Raw genomic sequence first — 11,358 nt, forward strand, 5'->3', positions numbered from 1 at the left:
GAGCTTCACTCTCCATTGTGTGAACTGACAATGAATAGCGGCCGCACAAAACTGACATGTCAGTTTTCCGTGCTGCTGGTTGGAATGTGTTTATGTGTATACACTTCTGCTGGGATTCTATTCATTCACATACAGCGTACAGTATGTTTTGTATAAATCATGACCGTTGTTGCAAATTGCAACAACAGTCATGATTTATACAAAACTTACATTGTGTGAACATGGCCCTAGGCTGTTTCGTTGTTCATGGGTATCTGATAGCTGGGATCTGTAATGGCGGCCATATTCCTAAATAATAACAAAAAAAAAAGACAGCGCCATTGTGTGGATCTTGCACGGGAGCAACCAGAAACTCCAACTATATCCTTCCTTATTGTTATAACAGCAGAAGTAATGTTTTTCTGGAGTGGAACATGGCTTTATCAGACGGTACTAGAAACCTCTTGCTTGTGCTGTTATCCCAATTCTCCTTATCATAAACCTTAGGCTGCATTCACATGTTCCATGTTTAACACGGAACACTGGTGTGGAATTCCTGTAACAGAGTTCACCCCCTCTCCCCCAGGCACAGGCAGCATCTCTGATATGATGCTTGGAGCAGGGGAACTGTACGGATATATGCAGCACTGTAATGAAGCAGCAGTGCGGCTTTGTCGTTACAGTTCGGCATATACCCATACAATTCCCCCGCTCTTCCAGTATGGTATAACAGATACTGTCCATGGGGGGGGGGACTCCATTACAGGAATTTCACGTCCGTGTTACCCGAAACGTGTGAATGCAGCCTTAGTTGTAGTTTCTGGTTGTGTCAGTGTCCCTGTGGTGGCCCAGTCCACCAAACACAATGTCAGATTAGTGGGTCTTTATATGATGTGATCAGACTAACAGCGGGGACCCGTCTAATAAAAAGGCATTGTGATCAGCAAGATTCCCCTTGACACATTATTGTTAGCTGACATAGGAATAAAGACAAGCACTCAGATATAGGGGGGGTAAAAGGAACATTTTATTTATAGATAATGCAGGGGGGTGGTGTTAATACTTATATATTTATGTGTATGTGTAAATTATTCACCTATCACAATAAACCTATTTTCGGGCTGGTCCCTAACCTGTATGATGTGGGAGTCGAATTTTAGATATATTTTAAGCTAGTGGTAATAGGGATGTGTGACCTAACATTATAAAAAACTAACCCTATTTACAGCTGTGTTGATCCAGAGGAAGGCAAAAACCCCATTAGGGGGAAAAAATTCCTTCCTGACCCCAAATATGGCGATCGGAATAAATCCCAGGATCGAGCCGGTATCTAATCTACATGTACTAAGTGCTAGGTGTGAGTGCCTATACCTATCCTGTAGTGTGTGTGATGTGGATGTGGTGTGTGTGTTACTTACCTGGCCTGTGCTGAGGTGAGTTCAGGGATAATAGCCGCTATTCCGCGCCCCAGGACTACTACATGCGGCTATTGTTCCTGAACTCTCCAGATGGAAGCACAGGCCGCTCCTGGGGGTGTAGATGATCTTCAGGCTGGGGATGTCAGATGCCAGCCCGGGATTGGAGGTTTCCATGGTCAAGGTCTTGGGGCTGTATCCTGATGACAAAGGTCCGGCATGAAGATGTTATTGAGAGCGCTGATGTTGTAGGGCAGCCGAGGTCGCACACAGCAGCAGAGACGTCAGGAGGCTGGAAGCGGAGATCAGTTGGCGCGGGTTCATCCTGCAAGACATAAGAGGAAGATGTCTAATAAACTTATATGTACAGCAGCTTCTGTTATCATAGTGGGATGGTCTTGGTAATGGACCATCCAGCTATAAAACAGCACATGTGATAGGTGTCCTGTGTGTATAAAGGCCTCTTACCAGATGGTTGTGGATTCCTTCACAGTCTAGATCTTCTCATCCATCTAAGGAGAAATAGAGACATAGTCACTGACAGAGATAGCAGACAAGGACAAAGATGGAGACCCCAAGCTAACAAGAACCTATTTGATTGAATCTTACCGGGTCCAACTTGGTGACATGTAATTGAAGTCGTCCCGGGGGTGAAGGGTGTCGGTGTCCTCCGGCCACTGCAGATGTTGACTTTGCAGACCTGTCTCCATTGGCTTCCACGGTGGTGTTACTCTCCTCTCCTCCAGTTCCTTCCAGCCGATGGTGTTGAAGAATGGATGCTGCCTGATGTTCCCGCACACACCCAGGCGCTCCTCAGGATTCTTGCGCAGCAGCTTCTTGATGAGGTGTTTTCCGTCAGCGTCGATCCAAGATGGAAATTTGGGGTTCTCGGTGGTCATGGCCTTGAAAGCCTGTTGCATGACGGGGCCGTTGTAGAATGGGTGGCGTCCTGTGGCCATCCTGGACAGCACAATCCCCAGGCTCCACCAGTCCACTGCTGCGCCGTATCCTCTCCTGAGAAGCACCTCGGGGGCCATGTAGTGGAAGGTTCCCGCCATTCCATTGATGTTCCTGGAGGCGGTCACCCCATCTTCGGCCAATCCCAGATCGATGATACGGATGTGGCCGTCAGCATCCACCATGATGTTCTCCGGCTTCAGGTCTCTGCAATGAAAGAAGAGAAGAGAATGATAAATCTACCCAGTGATACAGGAGACTGTGGATAGATCCCTGCATGACCGAGCAGAGAAAGGGTCTACTTACCGATGGACGATGTTCTTCCTGTGGAGGAACTGGAGAGCACTTACCATCTCTGCTGTGTAGAATCTCATAGAAAAGAAAAGAAAATAGTCATTAATAACACTCTTTTTTAACAATTGCCCTCACCCCCCAGAAGAAAACCCATTCCTTACCTTACGTTGCCGATGTTCAGGTAGCCGCACATCCTGATCAATCCCTCCAGGCTGCCACCGGACAGATACTCCGTTATGATGTAAGCGCGTTCCAGAGACTCGTGTGCGGCATAGAGGTGGCATATGAACGGGCAGTCTCTGGACGCCTGGAGTATCCGCCGCTCTCTCACGATGACTTCGTCGTTGTCCTCCTTCTTCTTGATGATTTTGATGGCCATGTAGATGTTTCGGCCGGGGACTGATGCCAGGACCACCTAAAGAAAATAAACCGAGAATACACATTAGAAGAGGTCTGCAGGAGGGGTGGGCTGTGCTGTCAGTCTGTCAGGTTGTGTTGGTATTGAATGCTCTATAAAGAGATCTTAAAGGGATATTCCACTATTATGTAGCATGAGATGTCTCAATGAGTGGGTTGTGGTCAGTGCAGTTGTAACGCCCGGAGTAGTGGATCCACTGGACCGGCACCAGCGATGGCACAAACCTCACCAGGGAGCGGAGTCTAAGGGGCCGCTGGTTTTCACCAGAGCCCGCCGCAAGGCGGGATGGACTTGCTGCGGCAGGCGACCCCCAGGTCGCTACCCCTGGCTTGGTTGCTGGTGTCGGCAGGCGAGGCGTGGCTGGAGATGGCACAGGCAATAGTCTGCAGATGAGAGAGCACGTGACAAGCTGGACACAGGAACAGGTGGAGTGACAGGGGAACAGGAACCAGGAACAGGGACTAGGGACCAGGTAACGGACAGGACTCAGGAACAACAGGGAGCTGGGCCAAACGCTATGGGAAGCATGTAGAGGCTCCAACACTAAGGACAGGGCATGCTGGGATTTATAGGGGAGTGATTGGGTGCAACTACCAATTAGGAGCGCACTGCCCCTTTAAATCTGAGACAGCCGGCGCGCGCGCGCCCTAGGAGGCGGGGACGCGCGCGCCGGCCGGCACAGCGGGAGACAGGAGCGTGGAGAGGTGAGGCGCCCCCCGGGGCCGAGGTGACAGCAGCGCCGGGTCCCCGACTATGGACACCGGCTGCTGCATAGGGCAGGTAGCGGTCGCGGCGGCGGCCCGGGACGCGGGGCGCCGCCGCGGCCGTAACAGTACCCCCCCCCCTTTGGCCTCCCCCTCTTTCTTGCCTGCAAATGGCACAGGAAGCCACAAAGTCTTTGACATCTTGGGATAGGCTGGGCCACCAGTAGTGGCGAGAGATCCGTTGGCCGGTCTTACGGACTCCCGGGTGCCCGGCCTCCAACGAGGAATGTCCCCAGTTCAAAATACCTCTTCGAAGCGCAGGGTGAACATGAGTCTTTCCGGGGGGTACTCTCTGAAGAGTGGAGGTGACGACTGGTACTAGGCGATCAGGCGGTATAACGTGGCAAGGGACCTTCTGTGAGTTCTTCCGGTGGTGAGAGGACACGACCTTAGTCTTGGGTACGGGGAGAGGGTACACCTCGGCAGAGAAGGCATCCGCCGAGTCTTGGTCTTCTGCCGGTAGGCCGGATAGAGGCTTGGCCGGGACAGGAAATGACATAATACACTTGGTCTGAGGTGACTTGAGACACTGGTGGGAACAGTCCTGACCCCAACTGAGAATCTCCCCGGTTCTCCAGTCCAGCTGAGGGGCATGTTCTTGTAGCCACGGGAGTCCCAGGAGGACCGCGGGGGAAGAATGGGGCAGGACGTAGAAGGATATCTCTTCTTGATGTGAAGGACCCACCTGGAGGACTAAAGATGCGGTCTGGTAGTACACACGGTCGGTAAGAATTTCGCCCGTGACCGAGGAGATAGTCAGGGGCCTGGCTAGTCGGGTCACGGGTAGCCGCCATCTTTGGACCAATGTTGCCGCAATAAAACTGCCTGCTGAGCCAGAATCGAGGAAGGCAGTAGTCTGATGATTTTGTCCTGAGGGAGTCCGGATGGAAACAGGCATAGACAGACTTGGAATGGTGGCATTCGCACCTAGGGACACCTGTCCCACCGGACCTAGGTGCGAGCGTCCTCCGGATGTTTGGGGACGTAGGGAACATCCCAGCCGGAAGTGATCGGAACCACCGCAATAGAGACAGAGATTCTGCTCCAGGCGCCGGATTCTTTCATCAGGCGTCAGGTGAGCCCGTTCCACCTGCATAGGAATCTCAGGAGAGGGCTGGGACATCGAAAGGTCAGGATTCTGGAAAACCGGCGCCAGCTGGGGGTGGCGACGGGAATGGGTTAGTAAATGTTCATGCCGAACCTCCTCCTCCCTCTCCGAAAAACGAGTATCAACTCGGGTGGCCAGTAGAATGAGTTCGTTCAGGGAGGTAGGCAGGTCTCGGGCAGCGAGCACGTCTCTCACTCGACTAGACAGGCCCTTCTTGAAGGTGGCCAACAGGGCGGCCTCGTTCCAGTCCAATTCAGCTGCCAGGGTGCGGAACTGGATGGCGTAGTCACCGACAGAGGAGCTGCCTTGAGAGAGGTTGAGGAGAGCAGTCTCGGCCGAAGAAGCACGGGCAGGTTCCTCAAAGACGGAGCGAAACTCGAATAGGAAGGCCCGGAGATTGGCAGCAACAGGATCATCACGGTCCCACAGTGGCGTGGCCCAGGCCAGGGCTCTACCCTCTAATAGGCTGATGATGAAAGCCACTTTAGAGCGCTCGGTGGAAAACTGACTACTCAAAAGTTCAATGTGCATGGTGCACTGAGTCAGGAATCCTCTGCACAACTTAGAGTCCCCAGAGTACTTGCTTGGGAGAGCCAGTCGGAGTGAAGAAGCAGCGTCAGGAGATGGTGTGCGCTGGGCAGTAGTCTGCTGCTGTAAGGCGGCAGTGAGTTGCTGGATCTGCTGTGACTGTTTCTGGATTTGTTGAGCCTGTTGCGCGACCACTCTGGCGACGTCACGGAGATCTGGCACCTCGCCGGGATCCATGGTTGGAGCCTACTGTAACGCCCGGAGTAGTGGATCCACTGGACCGGCACCAGCGATGGCACAAACCTCACCAGGGAGCGGAGTCTAAGGGGCCGCTGGTTTTCACCAGAGCCCGCCGCAAGGCGGGATGGACTTGCTGCGGCAGGCGACCCCCAGGTCGCTACCCCTGGCTTGGTTGCTGGTGTCGGCAGGCGAGGCGTGGCTGGAGATGGCACAGGCAATAGTCTGCAGATGAGAGAGCACGTGACAAGCTGGACACAGGAACAGGTGGAGTGACAGGGGAACAGGAACCAGGAACAGGGACTAGGGACCAGGTAACGGACAGGACTCAGGAACAACAGGGAGCTGGGCCAAACGCTATGGGAAGCATGTAGAGGCTCCAACACTAAGGACAGGGCATGCTGGGATTTATAGGGGAGTGATTGGGTGCAACTACCAATTAGGAGCGCACTGCCCCTTTAAATCTGAGACAGCCGGCGCGCGCGCGCCCTAGGAGGCGGGGACGCGCGCGCCGGCCGGCACAGCGGGAGACAGGAGCGTGGAGAGGTGAGGCGCCCCCCGGGGCCGAGGTGACAGCAGCGCCGGGTCCCCGACTATGGACACCGGCTGCTGCATAGGGCAGGTAGCGGTCGCGGCGGCGGCCCGGAACGCGGGACGCCGCCGCGGCCGTAACAGCAGTTAATATCTCCAGGTACAGATACGCTGCTGTAAGGTTGTATTGAAGCTATAGAAGTCAGTTTATGTAATTGTGCCTTACAGCAGCCTATATGGACCTGGCCATAGATGTAAACAGTGTCCCTTCCCTACAGCTGTGATCCCATTGATCAGCTTTATAGGGAATCAGAATCCCCCTTTATAGCAGCCCTACACCTGACTATGGAGATAAAAGGGGAGATGAGCTGTGGGTTGTAAAGTAGTAGTCATGGAGCAGTGAGATCTCTAGATGTCTACCTGTTACTATAGATTAACATTACAGGTAGGGCTGGGCGATGTAGTCTAAAAAAAAATGATGGGTGTAGTAGTAGTGGATGAGTGGTGTAGTAATAGTGGGCATAGTGGGAGTACTAGTATCAGGATTGAAAGCACAAGTGGTAGTCTTAGTATTAGGAGCAGTAGTAGCAGTTTTGGGAGTAGTTGTATCAGGAGTGGAAGTAGTAGTAGTAATAATAGTGGGAGCAGTATTGGGAGTTGTAGTTTTAAAAGTGTGGGTAGTAGTAGCAATAGTAGCGGGAGCAGTATTGGCAGTAGTAGTAACAGAAGTGTGGGTAGTAGTAGCAATAGTAGTGGGAGAAGTATTAGGAGTAGTAGTAGCAGAAATGAGGATAGTAGTAGCAATAGTAGTGGGAGTGGTAGTAGCAGAAATGAGGATAGTAGTAGCAATAGTAGTATTACCTGTTAGACGTGGTGGGGGAGGGGTTTGGCGCCATGCCGAGTCCTCACCTGCTCTCCAGTAATCGCACCGTGTCTCTCCTGCCCCGGGGGCTGCTAGATGCCCAGCTGCTGCGGCTGCTCAGGGTGCTGTCACAGGCGGGTGGTGGCGATCTCTTGGGTGCAGGCGGCTTGGTGGTGATCTAGTAGATGATTGGATGGGGGCGGGCGGCGGTTCCAATCTTCTGGGTCCGGGCGGTCCAGCAGTGGGTGCACTGACCTGCAGGAGGAGCAGCTTGCCTGCAGCGCCACTGCTCCCCCTGCGCCCAGGTCAGAGCAATTGCTTTTTCTTTTTTTTTTTTGGAAAATCGAATTTACGATTTTCCAAAAAAATTAAATAGAATTTCAAAATCTAAGCAAATTAATCAAATTAATTTGATTAATCGCCCAGGCCTAACTACAGGTATGGCTAGGCTGACACTGTGTATTTGCAGTTCATGCACTATATATGTTTTATTAAAAAAAAAAAAACAGATGCAAGAAAACGGATACATTGAACTGATGGTTAATACGCAGTGTGGACCCAGTCTAACAGACCTGTAATGGCTGATAACAGGGAATAATAGATTGGGATATTATAGACATTTAGGGGTAGATTTATCAAGTAGTATTACGGTAGTAACGTCCTCGGTTGCCCATAACAACCAATCACAGCTCAGCTATCAATTTCCCAGGGTTTGTGAGTATAGGAAAGCTGAGCTGTGTCTGGTTGCTATGGGCAACAGAGGACATGGCTGCTTGATAACTCTCCCCCATAGGGTATAAAGGGATATGAGAAGTTGTAGAACTTACCTTTCCAAAGTTGCCCCTACCCAAGCCCTGGTGGATGGTGAAGCGGCTGATGGGAAGCCTGGGGTAGGGGCTGGATGTCTCCTCATCCTCCAATCCTCTCCTCCTCTTCTGGATCTTGTCCAATCCAGCGCCGCTCTCCTCTTCCTCCTCTCTCTTCCTCTTCCCGTCTTCTGGCTTCTTCTCCTCGCCGTGTCCAGTGGACGCCATTTCTGCAGTTCTCTTCTCTGTAGACTTCAGTCCAGTCGCTTCGGTCGCCAGTAGAAAGTGAACAGCGGTGGTTGTCGCGGTGACGTGATGTCAGAGGTCATAGGACCCTCAGGTGGCACCTGCCAGGCAGGAGCCCATAGAGCTGCTCTGCCATATACACTGTGCTGTGGGCATCATGAATGACAGTCTAGTGTCCAGAGGAATGACAGGGACCATCATGGCGGCTTCTTCTAGTGCTGTATTAGTAGTAGATGGGGCAGGTGATGAGACTGGTATATTGGGGCTGGCAGTGGTGCCCATAGTTCATCACAGTCTGTATTATCATGTTATATGTGGAGATTATTGTGGATGGCAGCAGGAGAAATGACTGGTTTTACCATCTACTGATGGATGAGACAATACACATGGATGTGCTGCAGGTTTCTCTGATATTCAGTTATATACCATCATATGATATACTCATCCATCTCCTAACACACATCATCTGTTACACTGCTAGTGGGGTCACTGTATATAAGGGATTTGCTGTGTATATGGGGACACTGTGTATAAGGGATGTGCTGTGTATATGGGGACACTGTATATAAGGGATGTGCTGTGTATATGGGGACACTGTATATAAGGGATGTGCTGTGTATATGGGGACCCTGTATATAAGGGACGTGCTGTGTATATGGGGACACTGTATATAAGGGATGTGCTGTGTATATGGGGACACTGTATATAAGGGATGTGCTGTGTATATTGGGGCACAGTATATAAGGGATGTGCTGTGTATATTGGGGCACAGTATATAAGGGACATGCTGTGTGTATGGGGACACTGTATATAAGGGATGTGCTGTGTATATGGGGGAACTGTATATAAGGGATGTGCTGTGTATATGGAGACACTGTATATAAGGGATGTGCTGTGTATATGGAGACACTGTATATAAGGGATGTTCTGTGTATATGGAGACACTGCAGGTGAAGACAATCATAATGTGAAGGAATATTCTTCCCCTATTATCTTCTATAATGTACATTTACAGTATCATGGGGGGTCCTATTTCGTGGACGGGATCAATAAAGTCCTTATTCTAATATTGTTACCAAGTATTAGATTCTTTAAAATTATTTTGTTGTAGTTACGACCTTTTCTGGTCTATGATCTCAGCCACCTGACATAGTCGCTATTATGCAGTCATATCATTGCACCTTGGTTTCTATACACTGTGGCCTTTACCTAGGACTGTATTCTGAGGTATTATTTATCATTGTGTGGCCATATTTACCCTTTCCTTGTATATCCCATACATGTTGGGTGTTTATAGAGCAGATTTATAGAGAGGAGTTTATCACATCTCACACTGCTGCAGTAGCCGGGATAGGAGATAACTCTGCTCTCCATCTCTGTTAAGGCTTGTTGGTGAAGAATCACCCATCATCCTAGTGTTAGCCTGAGATGCTGAGGCCCCACCAGTGAAATAGATTCTCAGGGCTCACCCCATGGTTATTGTACATATAAATATTCCCTGATCACATATGAATAGCATCTTTATTTTACCATCTAATGTAGTGGGGAAGCCAGAGAGAGGTCTCCTCAGCAGCTGCGTCAGTTACTGAGTAGAGTAATATCTTCACTTGCTGTTCAGGATTCAGGGGGTCAGTATAGTCAAGTCCTACAGATCAGTGTTTCTTAACCTGCGGTACATGTATTACGGGGTACAGGGCGCAAGTTAAGGGCGTACTTGAGAGGTATAAAAAAAAACCCTTGCTTTTGGCACTGGGACTTTGCTATCTTTTGCATTCCTGCAAAATACTAGTGACTATGTATCTGCTCTCTCTCTTATGCTAGACTCCGATCTATCCTTCACTCCCTATATTCAAACTTTTGCACGCTCCTGTCATCTTCATCTCAAAAACATCTCCAGAATCCGTCCATTTCTCACCACTGACACCGCTCAGACTCTGACTGTCGCCCTGATCCACTCCCGTCTTGACTACTGTAACTCCCTACTAATCGGTCTTCCTTTTTTCTAAGCTCTCCCCTCTCCAGTCTATCCTGAACGCAGTAGCCAGGCTCATCTTCCTCTCCAGCCGCTATACTGATGTCTCCCCCCTGTGCCAGTCACTGCACTGGTTACCTATTAAATACAGAACACAGTTCAAACTCCTCACCCTCACCCATAAAGCTCTCCACAACTCTGCCCCTACATACATCTCCTCCCTCATTTCCATCTACCATCCTTCCTGTGCTCTGCGTTCCTCTAAGGACCTTAAACAAACCTCTTCTATAATCAGAACCTCTCTTTCCCGCCTCCAAGACTTCTCTCGTGCTGCACCAGTTCTCTGTAACTCCCTACCCAAAGAGCTCAGGCTGATCTCCAACACCTAAAGTTTCAAGCGTGCCTAAAGTTTCAAGCGTGCCCTGAAGACCCATCTCTTCAGGCTTGCTTATAACATTTCCTAATCTTGTCTCCCTCTCTGCTATTTGCTTTCTCTTCTGCATCCTCTCTATAACCTCTTTGGTGCCATCTACTTTGTACTTCCTACCTTAGCGCAGAAAATGGCTTGTGACTGGCTCACCCAATCACCTATAGGCACTTTGAGATTCTATGTACAATGACTGGAACATCGACAAATAAAGTCCTTGTTGCCTCTCGTGTCACCCCCAGTCATCCTAGTCTGTACGCTCTCGAGAGCAGGTCTCTAATTCTGTAATTTTATTTTAATTTATTCATTTTTTATCTTAATATAAATATAACCTGTATTGTATTTATATATTTAAATAACGTTGCGGAATCTGTTGGCGCGATACAAATATTATTATTATTGCTAAAATGGATATTTTTGCAAACAGCAAAAGGACTGTGCAGATCAGAATCACTTTTATGAAAACTAGCTCCTCAGCTGGGCCTCACCAACAACTAGGGGGCGCCTCACAGTTTGAGAAGCACTGCACCAGATGACTGAGGATTCCCAGATCCTGCTAACAAAATACTACTGCCAAAAGCAGTGCATTCTAATAAATTCAGTGGATTGGACAGGGACAAGTGTAATGAGAATATAGCAAATTTCAGCCTAGCAGCACTCAATAGTTAGGCAGTGCAAGAGCTGAGCCTGCCAGTTCATCCATATCCAAAAGCAGAGAAATAACACATGGTACTGTAGATCTTGAACTATAACCTTTATCTTGTTTTACTTTCAGATTGTGCTGATTGTGGCGGCCATCTTGCAAGTTATTGTG

At 49.7% G+C, this 11,358-nt stretch overlaps 1 protein-coding gene across 1 annotated transcript; it reads right to left on the reverse strand.

Annotated features, from left to right (window-relative positions):
* Window positions 1-992: 992 nt before the first annotated feature.
* On the reverse strand, window positions 993-8,472 carry LOC138799629 (protein kinase C theta type-like). The gene is made up of 6 exons (XM_069981079.1): window positions 7,921-8,472; window positions 2,807-3,060; window positions 2,658-2,720; window positions 2,004-2,558; window positions 1,863-1,906; window positions 993-1,719 (listed from the first exon to the last, which is right to left on the reverse strand). Exons 1-5 carry the CDS (start codon window positions 8,125-8,127, stop codon window positions 1,882-1,884), a joined length of 1,104 nt encoding a protein of 367 aa, XP_069837180.1. The 5' UTR covers window positions 8,128-8,472; the 3' UTR covers window positions 993-1,719; window positions 1,863-1,881.
* Window positions 8,473-11,358: the final 2,886 nt, after the last annotated feature.

The sequence above is a fragment of the Dendropsophus ebraccatus genome, chromosome 8 (assembly GCF_027789765.1).
Source record: "Dendropsophus ebraccatus isolate aDenEbr1 chromosome 8, aDenEbr1.pat, whole genome shotgun sequence".
In the NCBI taxonomy this organism is placed as follows: Eukaryota; Metazoa; Chordata; class Amphibia; order Anura; family Hylidae; genus Dendropsophus; species Dendropsophus ebraccatus.